We start from the raw sequence: 20,189 nt of genomic DNA, 5'->3' as shown, positions 1-20,189 counted from the left end.
AAGAGGTAAGAAATATTAAATGCATTTAAATTGCGGTGGTGAAAGTTCTGATTTATTGCGATCGAGTCATAACAAAATAAGAAGATCATCAAAAAAGAAGTGAACTTGTGTTTGGCTGACACATTTGGCGAGGCGATTTCGGGACTAATGCGCAAACAATCAACACTTAAACTGAGTCCCTGATCTTCGCATATTGTCCTCTCTGTCCCGTCAACAGAAAACGTGTGTATAGGTTTACAGTCTATGGTATAGGTCGATCTGTTGCTAAATTAAGTAACGTGATGTGTGCCAGCGCGCATCCAGCTTTATGCGTAAAAGTGCCCATAAATCGAGACTTCAAACATTCAAACATAGAAATCCCACCCTAAATGAGTGAAACCAGCCTTTCCTAACTTGTACTTTCATTGATATTTTAAAATAAATGTTTGCAACAAAACATTACTTTATTTAAATGTAAAAACTCAAATATCCATGCTGCTATCATAATGCATTGAATTTTTAGCTGTTTAGGCTTCAAAAACAACTTTGAAGTACATTTGTATTTGTACAAAGTCTTCTGTGTTATCAGTCTGTATTTTTATATAGTTGTCTCTTAATAGAAAAGACAAGTATATAGTATACATACATGCTTAATCAATCCATTGTTGCTGTACTTTTTCTTATATTTCTCAGGTTTCAGCCACAACTAAGGAGTACCCATCCTGTGTCTCAACATTTTACCAAAGAAGTTATACTCCTGCCGGACCATACAACTCCACATGTGCCAAGGCGTGAAGCAAAGCTTGGCTTTTTGAAAATGGGCATGTTAAATCTGCATTAGAATTCGGCTCTACCTGGGATTCTAACAAAGTTATGCAGAAAATAAGCACAGCCTTTCAGCCAACCGTGGAGGGATGCAGGTTAGCTTTTGATCTGTTTTGTCAAAGCTGTTTCATTAGATATACTTTTATTGAACTAATAACCGGCTGCACTGTGAAAGATCAACTTTTTGTGTTGTGAATGAATTATATATTAATGTCCATTTTTTTCCTGCTCATTTCTATTAGTCTTACTGTGGTATTGTTCGGACTTTTGCCAATACAATATCATTGTGATCGTTGTATAGAGATATACAGCTGGAGCTATATTTCTCCTTGCATAAAAACTATGAAACGCAAACATTTCCATTCACTGTATTGTAGTCTTTAAGCTTTAACATAAGCTTCATATACAGCATGCTTTTCTTTCCATCAGGCTACAAATCTTGCTCCTGTGCCACAACAAACTACTTGAGCCATCTCTTAGCCCAACACAAACTTTGAGTGGTGATCTTGTGAAAAAGCTGTTTCATCAGAAGTCCATTTATGTCCGACCTGACAAAGTCCTTTTAAGAGAAGACAAAGAGGACAATGGATGAAGAATTCTAATAAAATGTATTGAATTAACAATGGCAGTAATCAATTTTAACAATGTCTTCAAACAATATGTTGTGTAGTATGCTCTGATTTGACATTTCTTTACTTTGAGTGCAGTGCAATTAATCCATAAGATTTGTTGTATTTATCTGCTTCAACTGACAGGTATGTTCTGATGGTGAGAGTAGCCACACAAAAAGTTGCGATGCTGCAGGCATATCGGACACTGATAAATATGGTAAATATTCCCATCTATATGCAAATTCATAGAAACTCAGAATTAAGTTAGTCTTTAGATTTTGCATTACCTAATTTAGTTGAGTCTCTTTAATATCCAACACATATTTCATATTTTGTACAGGAAAAAAAACAAATCTATCACATAATACAAGCATTGTACAAGACCAAAATTTCTGATGCTCACTCATAATTTCAGTGTCAGTCTAACGTTAAAGATGAATTTACTGTTTTTCCCATGTTCTCATAGGGATTGGTAGTACACCTGACACTGTTGAGACCCAGTCCATCTCCAATATTACATCTTCCTTTTCTGGTGGTGATGAGGTCATTTGGTGTGTTGCACCTTCCATCTCTGTTGAAAACTTCGCAGTGTCCGATGGTGCCGCTGTTATCACTATTGATGAGACTGTGATGGTGCCAAGTGCAACATCAGCAGTCTCCAGTGACAACACCCAAAGCTCCTCGTTTGGCCACTCTTGTGTTAGTGGTAACACAGAAGATTTCTCTGCTAAAAACACCTCTAGTGTGTCCCACAGTCCCACCCCTCCAAGTGCATCTGGTCATAGCTCATCCAGCACATACAGGTTTGCCTTTAATGTTTCTTTTAATGGGTAAGGCTATGTAACAGTGGGCCTTAATTATTTGATGATTATTTTTTACAATAGTCTTACTTGATGAGTCGTATGTACTTAATTATTATGTACTTAATTTTTACACAGTAAAATAATACACTGGGTATTCATGAAAATTGTAGTTTTGAGACCATCAAAGGATTTCTTAGGTTGGGGTATTACAACTGTGTCAATATTGTATATTGTTGTACATTAACTCTGTCCATTACTGTATATTATTTTGTTGTCATTTTTTTAGTACATACCTTGGACTGTTTGATGAAGAATACCTCTCTGATGATCCTGATCTCCAGGAAGCCATTACAAGCTCTTTAGATTCCAGTGCAAGTGTGAGGTTAGTATAATCAAGCCCTATGCTGCCAACTGGAAACTATTTCCTATTGTGAACCAGGAAAGAGGTAGGAAACTTGTCACTTAAACATGACAGTAAGATTTGGAGAACAGTGCCCGATGTCGCTCAACATGTATAACTGTGGCTCTCAATGAACAGGCTAATAAAACACAGTATGTTTTCTACTGATGGAGGACCTCATTGCAGTGAATAATTGTTGCACAACCTGTTTGCTATGATTGTTTCTTTATGATAGTGGTATGGGTTTCTAAAAAATCAAGTGTTCCATGTTCCTATTTTTGTATGTGTTATGTGTATCGAGATGAAAGTTGAAAAACAGTAAAAAAAAAAAAAATGCGACGTTCTTTTGAATCAAAAAGGATATATTTTTACATGCAGAGAATGGAAACAACTAGGGGGCCTGTTGTCCAGTTTGTATGCAAAATATCACTCCCCCTCCATTTGGAGCTATGCATGGAGACCCCAGAGTCTCTGTTTTTTTACATATTAATACAATACACGAAATACAATACACAATGCACATTATTGTACAGTAATAACAGCTAGTATTTCTCCTGATAACAAAGTTCTGTCTTCAAACATCTTCTGTAGGACCTTGGGAATTGTCTTGTTAACTAAGTTAGATTGAACAGTCTTCAACTTGAATCTTTTACAGACTGACACTGGATTCTGTCATTTTCACAACAGTATGACAGCGAACTATCAATTCCTCTATATCTTAATCTAGTCTACTCATGAGACTAATTATTAATTTGAAGCAGGTGACATGCTGTAAAGAAAAGTTCTATCCCATGATTTCCATCATCAATCAAAGGATTAATTGGCAACAACTCCGCATTCCACTGGTTGTGATCATAGGGTTGTTGTTGTTGTGCATATACATCATTGAGCAGTCTCTGATCTTCAGGAAGCAAGAGCATCCCAACTGTCCATAGTTGTAGTGGGGAGTGACTTTCCATTGTCCTTAAGCTGTGGTGGTTCCACTGGATAACAAATTCATCCACAGATCTATTTATTCTTGGTAGGAATACATAGTGAAGAGCCAAAATGTGAACTGGGTCAGTGCTATCCAAAATTGCAACATTTTCCATAAAGAGGAAAAGGTCTTTATGGTATGCTGATACTACCCGGTTGAGATCTCCCCAAAACCTTTCAATTCTTTGATTATGAACACTACGCCCGACCATAAAACTTCCTCTGCTGGCCCCTCGATTCTCAATCGTAAACCTAGCATTGTCAATATTCTCCCTACCAGCATCACTCCTGACATGATGTGGGAGTCCAAATAGGTCAACCGCACCCTGGAAGAGTTGCAAGGCAGTCGATGCTCTGTTGTCTGTGCAACATCTAAGGTAGGTAATACAACGACTATAGCCATCAATTCCTCCATGATATACAAATCCCCATGGATTTAGCTTGTGGTTTGTGTCAATATGCCTGGAAAAACAAGACAAATATTATGATTTTTTTTACGTAATAATAATAATAATATGAGGAAAAAGGATGTACGTGAAAAATTTAGCTTTGTTGGCCTACTTTTTCAATCAAGAGGCCTGCTTTTTAATTGATTATTTAATTGTAATATTCAGGGTTTTGTTGATAGAAGCTTTCAATGTGATACAACATTATAGAATGATGCAATTAAAGAAATATGAAAAAATGCATAAATTCATCTTAACATTGATAAGGATTCTTTCATATTTAATTTCATAACTTGTCAAATGTCCATGTTTGCTTCACATATATTATAAATAATTTAACCTGTAAAAACAATTACCAAGAGTGTATTTTAAAGGGTTATGGTCTGTCTAAATCCTTACAGCTGTCCTTATGTCATGATTGAATCAGAAGCTATGGAATAATGATTGTAATGTGACTGCTGTTTTGAAAAGTACACCTACCAAACTTGATTTGGGACTGTGACATTGTAGACCCTCCTTTGAATTGCCCTTCGTCTTCTTAAAGCCCGTCCCACTGGATCAGCTGTCCTCAAACGCTCTCGCACTCTCCATCGCTGAACTCTAAATCCTAAATCCCTCATGTCAGTCAGCTGAACGGCTGATATGTCGTACCTTAAACGATAAAAACAGGACAAAAAACACTTACTTTCATCTACATGGTATAATACATTTCCTAAGCATTTTGCAACTTCTTGACTGTATCAATAACTGAATTGAGATTTTGTATTTTTGCTCTACATAAACCTTCAATCCCTTAGGCCTACTTGTTTTCTTTTTTTTTTATCGCTTACCTTGGTCTTCCTCTCTGAGATGCAGAATGTGTCCCTTCACCTCGTGCTGTAGCTTCTATTTGTAGTGTTATTTCAGCTGACATCTCCGTAAGAGACTCAAAAATTCCCTCAAGAAGGATGCACAAAGTGCGCTCAGTAATGTTTTGTTGAGCATTACTACTCATCAGCAGTAAAAAAATGTTCCAATAATTGAACTATGATCTTCAAGGTGACGCAATCTACATTCTAAATTATTCATATCATTTTGAGTACGACCAGCTGTTTCAAAGAAGTTTTGAAGTTCTGCAAAGTATTGGTATATTTCAGCTGATGTCATCTTGTAAAACAAGCAAATTCAGCAGGGTGTCTTTTTGATGGCAACAATGAAACTGGTGGCTAGAGAGATTTGATATCAGCTTCCATTCAATATAAGTTTCATTCAATATATTCAAAGTTTCATTCAATATATTCAGACTTCATTCCATATATTCAAAGTTTCATTCAATATATTCAAAGTGTCATTCAATATATTCAAAGTGTCATTCAATATATTCAGACTTCATTCCATATATTCAAAGTTTCATTCCATATATTCAAAGTTTCATTCCATATATTCAGACTTCATTCAATATATTCAAAGTGTCATTCAATATATTCAGACTTCATTCCATATATTCAGACTTCATTCCATATATTCAAAGTTTCATTCCATATATTCAAAGTTTCATTCAATATATTCAAAGTGTCATTCAATATATTCAGACTTCATTCCATATATTCAAAGTTTCATTCAATATATTCAAAGTTTCATTCAATATATTCAAAGTTTCATTCCATATATTCAAAGTTTCATTCAATATATTCAAAGTTTCATTCCATATATTCAAAGTTTCATTCAATATATTAAAAGTTTCATTCCATATATTCAAAGTTTTATTCCATATATTCAAAGTTTCATTCAGTATATTAATTTCCTGAACGGCTTACCATAATAAACAGTTGAGGGAGAAAATCTGTAATGTGTTGACCTTCTGAAGTTGTGTTGTTTATATATGTACAGCAAAAAAAAGGCAGATAGTGCAGAGTTATCAAAAACAGACATTAAATAACAGACAGTGCAAACATTAAATTAAAGGTGCTATGTAAGTAATTGAGGTCATCATTAAAGTGTAGACCAGAGAGAGGCTCTGCTTCAACAGGGATACATTCATACATGGAGATGTCTAAACTTCTGTCACTACATCTCACAAGTCTGCCATGCGAAATTGCCACATGCGTCATCATCACCATGTTGTGTTTTTCCTAAACAGTAAATTCTTTGAGTTAAATTCCCGAAAAGTTTATACAGTTCTTGCAACAGGGAGCATAATTTTCCTCACAACCGCAGATGATAAACTCGAGGACAGAGTCAACATCTCTCATAAAACTAACAAACTGTTGTTTCTAAAAAAAAAAATAAAAAAAAAAATCAATACACTCATTTGTGTCAGGCTTCACAGAAAGACGACTCTCCTCTTAGAGCCACTTTATTTAGTAACGGAAGTTTTGAGCCAATGAGAAAAGATTGCCATACTCTCCGACCAATGAAAAGTGTGGATGCTCCAGCCCCGTTAGTAAGCGGCCACCTGATTGGATAAAATCACGAAGGGCGGCTCCAGTGGCATAAGTGGATTTGAGGGGCTTGGAAAGGAAAACAAGGACGCTAGTTAACGTTTTTTCTCGTTGTTGAAGGTATGAAATCTGCTTTTTAAAAGTTTACATAGCGTATTTAAGATGTGTACGGTTATTTAAATACCATATATAGGGTGTTTAACTTAAAAACATCAGGTTGACAGGTAGTCATAAACATTTTGTTGCTGGTGGCAAACCAACCAACCAACAAGACCAACTAATAAGTCACCCAAGTAACTCGTGCTTCGTCTCCGGTGTTCACTGCCGTCGTTAGTGAAGCTAGATAGTGAGCAGTAACTTATTTGACAGCCATTCAGTCAACTGTCCTGATAGGTAACAACGTTATTTCAAGCTAGCCTAGTGTACACGTTAATGGGTTAGCTTGGCTAGTTAGCCTTAGCCTGTTCCCAGTGGAGATGCACCAACTTGTGCTCAGGCAACATGGCCAGTACATTCAGCAGAACTCGGCTTCTGACAGCGTTGCAAGACAATTGTGGAGTCCGGCTGAATGAGTACTAACATTTTTAACGCGGTAATAGCTGAATGTCTTTTGCTAGCAGACAAGTCGGCCACCTCGTCGTGGAGTCAGGTTCTCCTCACATGAATCACACTTTAAAAGGACTTAGTCAACCTTCCTGGTGACTTCGTGTTGAAGCCTGCAGACTCCAGGGGGAAACTTGTCTTTTCGCTATCCATTTTCATTACTTTAACAAGGTATTACAACAGGGTTAAAGCACTTAAAGTGAAAGGAATCGTAACTGTGTATCCAAATAGAAGTATGGAGCAGTTGCCTTTCCTTTAAAAAAAAAAACAGAGTTAGTAAAACTCCTTTTTTTTAAATGTACATTTCCTCAGAGTTTCAAAATAAAAGGGACATTTGTTCTGTCAAGTAACACAAGGCAGATATTTTTAGCATTAATTAGCCTACTTCTCTGTAAAGCAACAAGTTAGACTTATCAGGCAACTGTCTCATTTCAGTGTGACCAAACCTCTGCTGGATAGTTTACGTTTTAAAAATAATGATCATGAATGCAAATATAATCACTTCACAATTTAAAAAAATAAATAAAAAATGCTTGAACAATAAAGTTCAACAGGCTGTGAATGTTAGAAGAATCTAAAGTGAAAAACTGGAGTCAATTTCTGTCAAAAAAAAACAAACTCTTACTGTAAGAATACATGTAAACAATCAATCAATCATTTTTTAAGTTGTATAGCGTGAACTCATAACAAGTGTTATCTTGAGACACTTTACAAAAAGCAGGTAAAATACCTTACTCTTTGTCTGTTAACATTACAAAAGAGCAGGTAGAAAGACCTTACTCATTGTTATGTTACAAAGAGCAGGTAGAAAGACCTTACTTATTAACAACAGTTTACACAAGTTCTTGTAATGACTGATGAATACATTATAAATGTGTGTTAAGATTATTATGAAGTGGATAAACGATCATTACTTTTATTTGAAAATTGAATTTAAGTGTCAATCCTAGATGCGACAACAAATTAGAACTGGAAATCAAACTGTAAGTAGCTGGATGGAAGTTTCCCTTGTGGCCTTGTACAATAGTGAATTTGTTTGCTGTCCTGTATCTTTTGGAGATTAGGTGCCAGATTGAGAAACGTTCATGAATTACATATTGTTCGAAGTGTTATCTCTATTACAGCCGTCTGATATTTCCCCCTTTTAGGCCAGAATGTTTGCTTGAACATTGTGCGCAAACTGTAAACATGAAAGTACATGTTGTTTGTGGAGATACTATTCTGACTTGCAAGTGAGTTTATTACGGCTTCATGCGTCAGCGTTACTGCATCTGCTTTGCTCAAACAGAATGTTTTGTCTTTCTGATATGACAGACAATATGAGTGTTTACAGAACTTTTGTTTCTGTTTTTCAAGGAGTGGTTTCGGCGAGGGTATGGAGCACCCTGTACACAGAGGGGAGACAATGCCCATTGGACTGCATGACAGGTAATGGGCAGCTTCTCCTTTTCTATTAATGTATTAGCCACTGTGTATTTTTATGTTGATGTAGCGCTTTAATTGAACACGTCTGACTTTTTATCTCACAAACCCATGCCAACAAGTTTGGACCCTTTTTTTTTTTTTTTTTATTGGATTTCTTTAACATTAAAGGTTATCCTTCCTCAACATTTAGAATCAAAACTACTTAATTCAAAAAAGCTATTTTTACTCAACCTTTGAATAATAAAGAGTCACACCAGTTGTCAGTCCTGGCTGGGAAACAGCTTCCACCTTGAGTAGAAGGTGTTAATCAGGTAATCCTAGATGAGATTATAAGAAAGAGAAGCAGGAAGGCTCTGGTGCTCAATGACCAGTCCTGAGAATGTCTTAATCTGAAGCTGCTTCCCCACATGAACTCAGGACAGCGTCTGGAGAATCAGATCCCCACGTTGAGTCTCAATTTCACATTGATAGTACACGCCTTGAGATCAATGGGAATGCTCCTTTGGTTTAGGAGAAAGAGGGAGCTTGTGTTAAGTGTACAGGGGTAAACATATGTCTGTCAAGATTATTGGTTCAGATTAGTTCAGCACAACATGTATTTGGAGGTACCCAGAGCATATAAGTGAAAGAGCAGAAAGTAGAAACCAGGCAATCGAAAAAGAGCATGATGCAGGTGTGTAACAGCATCAATATACCCGCTTGCTTGCTGTGAATACTATAGAAGATTACCTACTCTATTGTCAAATAGTCTCAGTTGAACATTAGACTAAATTTGTATGAAGCAGGTGACAGAATGACAGAATGGTCCAACTGATTTGGGCATTTATTTTCTGACTTAGAAATTCTCTGTGTAAATTGGGTTCAGTGTTGATGTGTGAAAGGGAGTTAAAAGTGTCACCAAATTACTTAAAAATAGTTAAGTTTGTGGGTAGATTTTTAAATCTGTGGGTACATTTTCCACAACGTGGCAGCTAATGTATCACTATGTTCCAGGAATCACTTTGTAATACCGTGTTGTCACTGCCCCCTTTGCCTTGACTGAAATAGGACTTTCCACTCGGGCAAGTGTTGCTATCACTAAATCAAATTTCTTAACAGGATGTTGAAGTTAAGTCGCTTCATAAAGGATAATTAGTGTAAGAAAAACATTGTAGAATCATTTACTTTTCTTGACATACAACACAAATATCAGCAAGTAATGCAGACTAAGTCAGTATCATTAACACGTCAAGATTTCTATCAACATCCCAAAAATCACTCCATGGCACTGTCTATCTTTGGCATATATGTAGCCCATGACTTCAATAATGAGGGGAAATGACAGATGGGGTGACGCTTCTGGCCATTTTGTCTCTTGACTCCGCTGCAGACACTTATTACTTGGAGAAGCTGCAGGGGATCTGAGAGTAAAAGGATTGGAGAAGAATGTGCAGACCATCTATCAATAGCACACATTTTCCACAACACATACGAGAACAACTTGTTGGTTTGTTTAAGTCAATACAGAAAACTCCTGCTACTAGAGCATTATTTAAAAATAGACATCTTTATGGTGGGGTGTGTGACTTTGATAGCAGAGTCAAAACGTAGAGCTGAGGGTAACAGGTGTAGCACTGAGCCCATAGGCTTTAACAGAAGAGACAGCATGACCGCTGCCCTTGGGGTAGAGTCAAGGTCACTCTGCCATTTACAGTGTAAGCTGGGAGGGAGACTGGTCTGTCAGGGAAATTGTCACATAGTTAAAAGGAGGATGGAGTTGGTAGAAGAGGGGACAGGGTCAGACCAAGATGTAAATAATCTAGTTTCCCCAGGGGCTTCATAAACCAAGTCTGTGTTTTTAAAGTTGTACAAACAACCATGTAAGGCATTCATGGTATCAGCTGGTTCAAGACTTTCTTGATTTTGTGATGCTCAAGGGGAGAGAACTAAAAGTGCAGCCATCATTTTATGGTTTGCGTGTGGTTTGGTTTGTAGGAGAGGTCAGGTGTATGTCATATGCAGAAATATCCCCTGCAGACTGGGAATTGAATACACATGCAGCGTATTTGAAATATCACAGAAACAAATAAACTAGTCAAATGCAGCTTTTTTTTAAAAAATGGAGCTGTACCCAAATCAACGTATAATAGTTGAGTTTGTATAGCGTGCTTTAAATATATATAGTGTGCTACATGTGCTTTAACATGCTCACCATGTCAACAGATGGCAAAGAAAGGGTGTTCAAGTGCCCAAGTTGTAAGGCTCTTAAATACAGTTTAAAGCTTGACTTCTACCTCACATGACCTTGCATATTTCATAGAATTATAAATCACATCAAGAGGCTGCTGTTTCCTAATCTCTAGCACAATAATCCAACAAATCTAATTGATTTGATTAAAGTGGGGCGAGACAATAGGCATGACAACTTCTGTTTTCGGTGAGATATTAATTCCCCCCCCCCCCCCCCCCCCTTTTTCTGTTAAACATATTAGGGAAGCAAACTTTAATTTAATATATGATAAGGGGGGTCAATAAGAAGGTTAATGAAGCAAACATTTTGGCCTTTGGGTCAAGGCATCTGTATTCTTATCCCCAGAAGGTCAAATAGCTTCAACAACCTTCTTTCTTTAGACCCTTTTCTGCGTCTGATTTGATAGGCGCTTTGCCTGACAGTTTCTAATGCTGCCAGAAACCAACAATCTGATATTTACAGCCGCTCCATCCTGTGATTTGCCAGCTTTGTGGAGGTTGAACAGTAGCCTTTGAAGTTTTTGCCCTAGCTCTTTCTAACGGGGGGGGGGGGGGGGTAACCCTGTATACTTTTAGCTTTGATATGACCGAAAACATTTTGAATGAATTCTTCTCTTCAAGAATAACGCAGCCATTAAGGTGTTTATAGTGAACACCAACATCTCTTTTTGTTGCATGCCATTCAACCTCTCTCTCGTCACCTAATTCCTGTCATCTTTTATCAGACTTTTGACGGAAGGAATTTGAGAATTGATTGTACCTCTGCAGGAAGACTTAGTTAGACCATGACGACAGGGCTGATTAGATGATGGGCACAAGTTGGGCCAAAATCTAGTTCTTGACACTTATTGGTTGTTTTTTCACTTGTCACTCAAATTTGTGTAGATCAAAAACCTTTTTAAAATCTATGTTTGAAATGTTGCCCTGTGCTTGTTTTCATTAAAGGCAGAGTCTGTGTCTCTTTGCTTAAAAAAAATATATATAAAAAATGCTGCTTAATCATCACTTATGGGCCTCCATAAATGTGTGGTGGTGACTGTGTCTATAGAGACCCTCTCTGCCCATATATTCTGGGTGGGGAGCTTGTGTGTTTCCCCCAGGGCCTGTTTCAGAAAGAAGGTTCAACAAACTCTCAGTCTAACCCTAAGCTCTCAGTTGATTTACCCTCAGGTGGGGAACTCTGAGTGTCTGGTTCCAGAACAGCTGATTTGAGTTTGTTCAGTCAACTCTCAGTATGTTAGTGTTCAACATATGCACCATGACTATAAAAAGCTAACATTAATGGAGCCTTGATACTACGATTAACCATGGCGTCAGGTGACAAAGAAAGTAAGACGGTCTACTTTTCCCCTTTTTAAAATAGACATTCTCATTGCAGACATACGGCGAAAATGAAAATGTTTTTAGAAAAAGAGAATGAAGTAACACTGATGCAGCAAAGTAGAGAGAAGTGGTGCGGGAGAAAATTGCTGCTAGAGTCAGTGCATCAGTTTGAATGTAATATATTTAATCAGACTTGTATTATTGCAGATAAAAACTGGTGGAATGGTGAAATGAAAGTTTATTTTTATTTAGGTGCAATCCAGTGGGACTTGGAAGCAGCTCAAAATGAAACATAAAAACAAATTAGGCCCATGGGTGGTACCTTATTTTAAACATATTTGACATAAGCTATTGAATAAATGAATATCATTGAATGGCTATTTCAATGTGCACTAGCTTTATCCCTAACAGGATGCTGGTTTCACACGCATACATTTCCTCTCACTTATATCCTGTTTAGTTAATTAATTTGGCCTAATTAAATTAACATCTCCTGACGTAAATGTAACTCCCTGCAAAATAATGCAGCCCTTTCACCTCCTCAACTAAAGAACATGCATGTTCAACAAAAAAATAATTTTAAAAGCTATAGTATGCCTCACAGAGAATATTAAAACAACCTGTATTTTTATTCAGACAAGGGGGGGATCTCCACTAACACGCATGTGATACAGTCTGAATGACAGGATGAGGAAATTAAACCATGTTTCTGGCTCTGCAAGAGGGATGAGACAGCGAGAATCTTGGGGTTCATTTAAGAAAACCTGCTCCTGACAAGGTTATGTTCAGACTCCGTTACCATAGCGACTGATTCAGATCTAAAGTGGTCTTTCTTTTCTGAAACAGGCTTGAGTTACCCCTTTTTCTCAGGTTTGAGTGACCTCCCTTACTGAAACAGAAAACCCAGCTTCCCTCATTTCAGACATAACAGACTCAGTGTTTGCACTAAACCTGCCTTCTGAAACTGGCCTCTGGTTAAATGTTTTTTGGCTTTCTTGTGTTGGTATGTTGAACAGCTCAGCATGCTAGCTATGTTCGCGAGTGTTATCATGGCGCTTACAGATTGCCAGGGTAATGTGGGATATTTATGCCCCTCTTACGCCTCCCATGCAACACATGTAGAAGGAATGGTGGGGCGAAGTCATTCCACCCCTGATCCACCCTCAGAGGTAGTAACAGAGACATAATGGGGGAACACACTGGCAATGTGTTCATGTCTGAGAGTGAGTGTGTATCTGAAGCTCCCGCTGAGCCACTTGCGCTTCCTCAAAGCCGCATTTCAATGGGAACATTACACCGTTGCTGGCAATGACATAATGACAGCAGGACTTTTTAACAGTGCTGTTGTCGAATCACAGTCTTTAAAGGCCATTTTGAAGGTTTTAGATTGTTGATTGGTGGGTCAAGCAGCATGTTGCAGTGCTGGCTACTAGTTGGTTAGTTTGACACTAATAAATGAAAGTTATTCAGTTGGTCAGGTAGATTAATGATGGAACACTCTACTGCGGAGCCTACCGATAAGTCAAGACGTGATTTAAATGGATACTGGGCTTCCACAGCTTGCTTTGTATTTATGACTGAAAATTCAGTTTTGAACATTGTACAGCTTTTAATGGTGGAGTCGAAATTGGCACTTTCTAACAGAAAGTATTAGTCATTAAATATAAATGTGCTTTCTGAACTGTGTTGCTCCACATTTATTGCCTTACTTTGAATAGACTAGAGCATCTTATATTTGGATGCATCAATGAATGCTCTAGATTAATTATCTAATTTAATATTAAACCTGATTAGTAGAAAGCACAGCTATGTCCAGAAATTACAGGGCCTATATAATAATTAAAGAAGTTATTCATTGTTGAGAATCATCTGTAAATTCTCTTTTTATTCCAAGTCTTAAATCTTTAAATACCATCTTCAAAAATATGCTACTAAGAGATAATACACATTTTAAATCTGTAGCATTTCATCACTATCTCCACTAAAGAATTGAGTCATCTTAAATGCTCCCATTGTCTGAATATAATAATTAATATGGAATAAAACCTGCCAAATCCCAATTTGACTCATAAGTAAAAACTGGGCATCATTGGAGAGTTGAAACATATATTCATGTATTTTTTATTTGACTATTACCACTGACTGAGAACACATTTTGACTCCCTGAAAGCACAATTTAAACCCTTGAGTAAAGCAAATGTGTTTAATTAAAATAAATTAAATTATCTGAATTTTGTGATTGTATTTTCTCTTTCTACTTCTCCCTTCCAAGCCTTTTCATAGCAAGCCCAGAACTGTAATCACAGCTCCTTTAACAAGGTGGCACTGTTGCTTAGCTACTGGGCTATACACAACCGCTGAAAGGTTGATGGGAAGGCTGGGCTTCCTCCCCCTCCTTTCACAAGACACCCATGAATGCAGCAGGGCAAGTAGTCGCTTGGATGCAATCTATTGGCTTCCCAGCGCTGCTGCTAAAGTCGCAACCCTGACGGTAGCCTGCACTGCCTCTGCCAGTGTATTTCTGTAGCTGCCGCTGCTGCTGCTGCCACTGCTGCTCTCCCTCCCCCTTAAATGGTGTGGGCAGAGTGGGATGGAAGACTGCATTGGAAACCTTTTCATGGAAATGGTCTTTGCTGTTGGTGTTGCTGTAGCACCATTCTGGTGACAACAACATGCCGTTGAAATGGAAAAGCGGTTCTCCTGTCAGCTGGAAATTCCCAGTGCCAGTTCTTAAGACATCCAGGTCCTCACCCCTTTCGCCTGCCTACATGTGAGTAAGACCTGAATACCATTCAGATATACTCTTGTTGCAATGCATATGGAGAAGGATGTGTTTGCATTCCAGTTTTTGATATTTGTCTTTTTTTTTTTGTGATTATTTATGGTTCTATTTATTTTTTCTGTTTCATGAGCCCTAATTAGACAACTCGTTTTGTGCATTGTAGTGTGTCAAGAGATTTGCCTTGTCCAGCATGCATTTCATGGTTCGCTGGCAGAATGCTTTGCTCTTGAACAGAGAATCTCATTTTGCCGCTGGTCAGGACATGGCTAGCAGCACATCCCCGGCTCATGCTCTCTCCCTGTGGCTATGTTTATTTGGGAACAGGGACTCAGCAGCTTGGGAGGAGCCTGCCTTTGTCAGGATGTCTGGCGTGCCCTGGTTTAGAAGCTATTGTCATCCGCTACTGTTCAGGAGGGGGGGAGGGTAGCATGGAAGTGCTTTTCACAGCCTCTCGCCATCCTCCCTCTTTCCCCCCTTTTTTTTCCTGAGCTCTGCTGAAATGGACAAATGTCGGGTTTGACTTTTGAGCAGTAACATGACCTACAGAGTGTGAAAACCAAAAAACAAACAAAAAACACACGTTTTGTGGCAAGCTAGACTAGCCTGAAGGTAATATCATTGGCTAACAATGCTTACTTGGATGTTTTTATTTTATTGGATCAACGCAGTCTCCAGTTATTGTGAGCTTAAGATCATTGTGAGCTTAAGAGCTTAATTTTTATAAGCTGAACTAGTTTGTTTTGCACGTCATGGCATCACCAGATTAATTTATACTTTTACATCCATTTTCAAACATTTTCATTTATATGTAGAGTAAAACCTATAAAGGGTCCATGACATATTCTAAATGTAAAAGAAATCTGTAAATTGTCTCAGTCTTAACCATCCAGGTAACTTAATGGTGTCACGGTGAGAGCTCTTTACAAAACGACATAATGAATGCTTCAGTATTGGCACCATTGATGAGTAATCATTATTTTAATCTTAATTTAATCATGGTCGTTTGGCTGGACCAACCTGCTCACACACACAGACATAGAAACACACACACACTTACACAGGCACACAAATTCACACCTGGAAGCTGTCCAGTGCACCCACAGTCTTATCTGTTGGCCACAGTAGCTCCACTGGAGCAGTTTCAGGGTTAAGGGCTTGCTCAAGGGCACCTTAATAGCAGGATATGAGCTAGCCCTGATTTTTCACTCTACAACCCAGTTTTAACCAGACAGTCCAAACAACACACATGCAACCATTCAGTCATTTTAGCTTAAATAGAGATCATATTATCAGGAATATGCTCAGATACCATTAATTAGTTGAAGAGGTAGTTATAAGTGAACTGATTTCCCCCATAAAAATCTCCATCATGGCCATGAATACAGAAAGAAACCTGCACTGTGCAATTATATGGTATGTGCGCCTCGTTGTTGTTGGTGACTTGTTTGGAGCAGGGGTGCATTATTAAAGCTCTTTGAATTACACTGCACAAGATTAACTGCACAGGGAGAATAGATGCAAACAACTGTCTCGTTGGTTAATGTTTTAGATTGTCAAGGAACATTAGGAATATTTTAGCCGTAGTATGTGTACAGTATGGCAGTATATATAGGTTTTTACCTGCTGTCCAAAATTGTAACTTTATCAAAAGCCAGAGACCTTCTATCTACCTGTTTGTGTGTTTTATTTAATTGTATTCCAAGATTTTTAGTCTTAATTGATCAACCTTTATTTTTGTTTTGGATATGAGCCTTTTATTTCAGACCTTAGTTTAAAAAAACAAAAACACAAAACAAGCTGTCAGAGCATTACTGGTGACTCAACTGTTGTATTTTATCATTATAGTAAGTGCTAGTGTCTCCTCCTGCTACTACATAAATAGAGACCAAGCCAGAAACTGTATGCATTGGTTATGCTGAGCCTTGCTTTATTTAAACACTCCATATTGTTTAAAAGAAAAAAGTCTTCACACCAGCATTATCATCACGACTTCTGGAGGACTAAATTAAGTCCGTCTTTGAATGTGCAAGGACAAGAGTGCAGCGAGTGCACATATGCGTGTGCTTGAGGAAGATTGTATGCACACACTGGCAACTGAAGCTTATTCAAGCCTTGTGACTCCACCTTACTCTGCCCAGTGTGGCTGTGCCCCACCTTACCACTTACTATTTTGAAACGTGTATATTGTAAGCTGTGTTTTTAGGCAGGCTGATATTGGGCCCCCAATTATAGGTTACTCTGTGGTCAGGGAGAAGTCACTCTTTATAGGCCCGTTGACTGGTGCCTCTGTCTGTTTGACTTGAGACATTTTTAACTTGGCATGCTGATGGAGTAATCTATGTATCCAAAGCACCAGAATGATGGAGGGTACAGTGGCGAAGGTTTTTGAGATGCCTGACATACGTGCTGGATGAATAATTAGGTCTTTTTTTGCACATTGTGAAAAAAAACCAACACTCTCATCTATATATAGACTGGTGAACTGCTTGTGGTGCAGATTTCATGCTAGCGAAGAATGGTTAAAGTTCAGTCAGTCTGGTCCATTGAATAATCTTCAGCTCAGTAAAACATCAGGATTATCTTTCTTTTCACAAGATGTCTTTAAAATAAATGTTGTCCCTCATCTCGCATTGGTTTAGTACTAACTAATCCCTTCACATGTGTGACTGCTGTCTTTAGTAATCACCTTTTGGAGGTGGAGTCACAGATAGCCAGCAGCCTTAACTGCGGCAAAGCCTGTTCCCTGTCAGGGACCTTTAGCATATGTGATGCCCCTTTCTCCCCTCCCCATGTCCCCTGTCGTTGAACTGCAGGCTGCAGCTGTCCCATTTTTTTTTTTTTTTTTTTTTTTTTTTCTAGTACTTAGTATTTTATTTTTTTTGAAAGAAATTCAGTTTTAAAGCTTCTCAAACTAGTCTTTAAACAAAGCCGCCAAGTCTTTAAAAATGCCCATATGCAGTGGGTGTTGATGCTGTATTTGGAGCTATTGTGACCACGGTGAACTCCGTACAGCTTTAAGTAAAAGGAAAGCTATAAACTCACAGATTTTTGTGAATGTAGGTGTTTCACATGTCCCATGTTGATGTGAAATCTTTCTGCTGCTGCTGAATTGCCTCCTGTACTTATGCTGTGAGATCATTCCTGCAGCCTCTGAGGAAAAATGGCCCATTAGTCTACATACATTTCTTTGAAAACTACTTAATTAGCAACCTAAATGAATCCGATCGATCAATTCAACAGTTCATCTATTTTAAAACAAATGGAACAGAGTTCATTTGACAGCTAGCATCAAACTGAGTAAGAGCTGGGTGTGTGCTGGAGGATTTTCATTTACGTTGACTTTGAACATCCACTTTCTCTGACAGAAAAGTAATTTTTCATGGTTAAAAATACATTAAACAGTGGAATAATTCTCCAGGGTCCCACCAGATATCACAGTGTGATTTGTGTTAATTGGACTCAGTCAGGGATGATATGCCAGCAGAGATGTTAAAACTACAGTGGTGTTCTCATCCAGCATATTGTATGATTGTACTCCAAAGTGTAACTACAGTTGAATCCCTAATTCACACTTTAATGAATCACAACAGGGGAGTTACAAAGAAGTAGCACACATCTTGAATATGTGTCTTTGAGGGTTGCTGTCACAATTACCGGCCTGTTGTTGATGGATTGGTTGTTGCTTGTGTCTTAAGGCCCTGACAGGTGAAGCAGATGGAAAAGAACTAGTGCCGACGAAGGCCGCCTGTCTGGCTAGACGTCACACAAGTAATTGCCAATCAACACTTAAGACTGGGTGCTATTGACATGCACAATTAGATAGTGTTGTAGGCAGGACATTGGGTGAGACAGAGTGATGAGTAAAAACACACCCAGAGGCTAAGACACACCTGCATCGGAACCAAAGTAGTGCACTTTTTAATTAATTAATTTTTATCGGCAATCTGGAAATAAGCCGATGCAGTTAATCAGACAAACGCCAAATATAGTCCCCTGATAATGGGCCAGGCCAATAATCGGTTGACCCTTGGTTTGCAGGTCACAGTGAATATGTTGGTACCTTATTGCCATTTCAAACCATAAAACAAATCTTTGACCTGCTAAATATGACCTCCTTTTACAAATCGTCTATGTTATTTCATTATTGAAACTACAATGTGATGACGCAAAAGACAAATGTCTGGGATGTTTACTTCTGAAAGACGCAAGGGTCAAGATAAACTATCTATAACTTAAGGTTGATTTTAAACTGTGGAATCTGGAAGAAGACTTTAGGAGTGAATGATCACAGTGAAACGACATGTAATCATAATTTTAATCATCACTTCTTAAATGAGCTTGATGTAATGTTTGCTGAACAAACAGATAATTGGCTATATGTTTTGAATTAAGCAGCTGCTGTGTTATCGTTATGACCTTCAAAGGTGAATATTATGTGGAAAATACAAAATTCAGTGCTCAATTGTGACGTGCTCAGCTGCTGGCAAAATAAAACACTAAAGAGGACTGTTATGGAGCTTTCAATTTACCCTGCCCTGCTAAATGGACATTTAGTTCTTGCTGACTTGTGGCCATTTTGTACAAAATGCAACAGCCACCCAGGGATCATTTATTTTCACTGAAAGGGTGGAGGAGAGGCAGGCGGTCTGGCAGGGCATCAAGTTAGTTCAGTCAGGTGAAACTGTCATGTCTGAACTCCCAAACACACACTTGCCCAGTCAAAGCTAAACATTATTAAAGTTGGGTTACGTTTCAGCATGCAGAGGAGCACAATATGTCAAGAAAAACAAAACCTCTTTATGCACTGCAGACACTTGATTGAACTCTCTCGTTGAATACATCAAATCTTTGCTCCTGTCTAGCTGTCAGAAGCAGTGTAGAATAAGAACAGACTTCAAAATCCCCAAAATAAGCGTGACTTGTAAAATTAATAATAGCACACTGCTTGCCTTGGAGGATTCCGCAGGGCAGCTGGACAAATCTGGACAACTGTTACAGTCGAGCCTTAAAGAGAACACTTGACCAAAACAATCTGTTACTGCAGTTTCAGAGACTGGATTTGAAAAACAAAACTGTATCCAGTCTGCAGCGGAGGTTCCTTTTAAAATCTAATTTGAGAAGATCCTTTTGAATTGTGACCCTTTTGAGCTGATCAGGTCAGCGTTACTTTACTTTTTAACAGATGCTTCCATTTACAATTTTATGCCTTCTCTTGTTCATTGACTTTTTCAGACTGCTCCATCGCCAACACCTTTCCTCTGCTTACACAGTTGCATATTGTAGATTCAAATGGTTGTATTGGCTGTACTGAGCGCATATCTCTTGCCTTGTTGTTTGGGCTCTGTATTCAGTCCTTGGGTATACATCC

At 38.2% G+C, this 20,189-nt stretch overlaps 1 protein-coding gene and 1 long non-coding RNA gene across 5 annotated transcripts in view; both read left to right on the top strand.

Annotated features, from left to right (window-relative positions):
* Nucleotides 1–1,556: 1,556 nt before the first annotated feature.
* LOC136182452 (uncharacterized) lies at nucleotides 1,557–2,901 on the top strand. Its single transcript, XR_010668707.1, has 3 exons — nucleotides 1,557–1,632; nucleotides 1,882–2,218; nucleotides 2,505–2,901. It is a non-coding gene; the product is annotated as an uncharacterized lncRNA (long non-coding RNA).
* Nucleotides 2,902–6,448: 3,547 nt separating this feature from the next.
* The window catches only part of klhl13 (kelch-like family member 13), a 39,014-nt gene continuing 25,273 nt past the window's right edge, over nucleotides 6,449–20,189 (top strand). Inside the window, exons 1-2 of one of the 4 annotated variants that reach the window (XM_065963090.1) lie at nucleotides 6,449–6,579; nucleotides 8,419–8,490. In XM_065963090.1, the coding sequence (XP_065819162.1) occupies nucleotides 8,438–8,490 (53 nt within the window). In that variant the 5' untranslated portion in view covers nucleotides 6,449–6,579; nucleotides 8,419–8,437. Of the gene's footprint in view, nucleotides 6,580–8,418; nucleotides 8,491–14,446; nucleotides 14,810–20,189 lie in introns of those variants that run through there. The other 3 variants (XM_029279774.2, XM_065963092.1, XM_065963091.1) reach the window with 3 other exon arrangements.

Source organism: Labrus bergylta, chromosome 14, assembly GCF_963930695.1.
Source record: "Labrus bergylta chromosome 14, fLabBer1.1, whole genome shotgun sequence".
NCBI lineage: Eukaryota > Metazoa > Chordata > Actinopteri > Labriformes > Labridae > Labrus > Labrus bergylta.
Note: the sequence above shows the minus strand (reverse complement) of the source record. Positions and strands in the feature narration are given on the sequence as shown.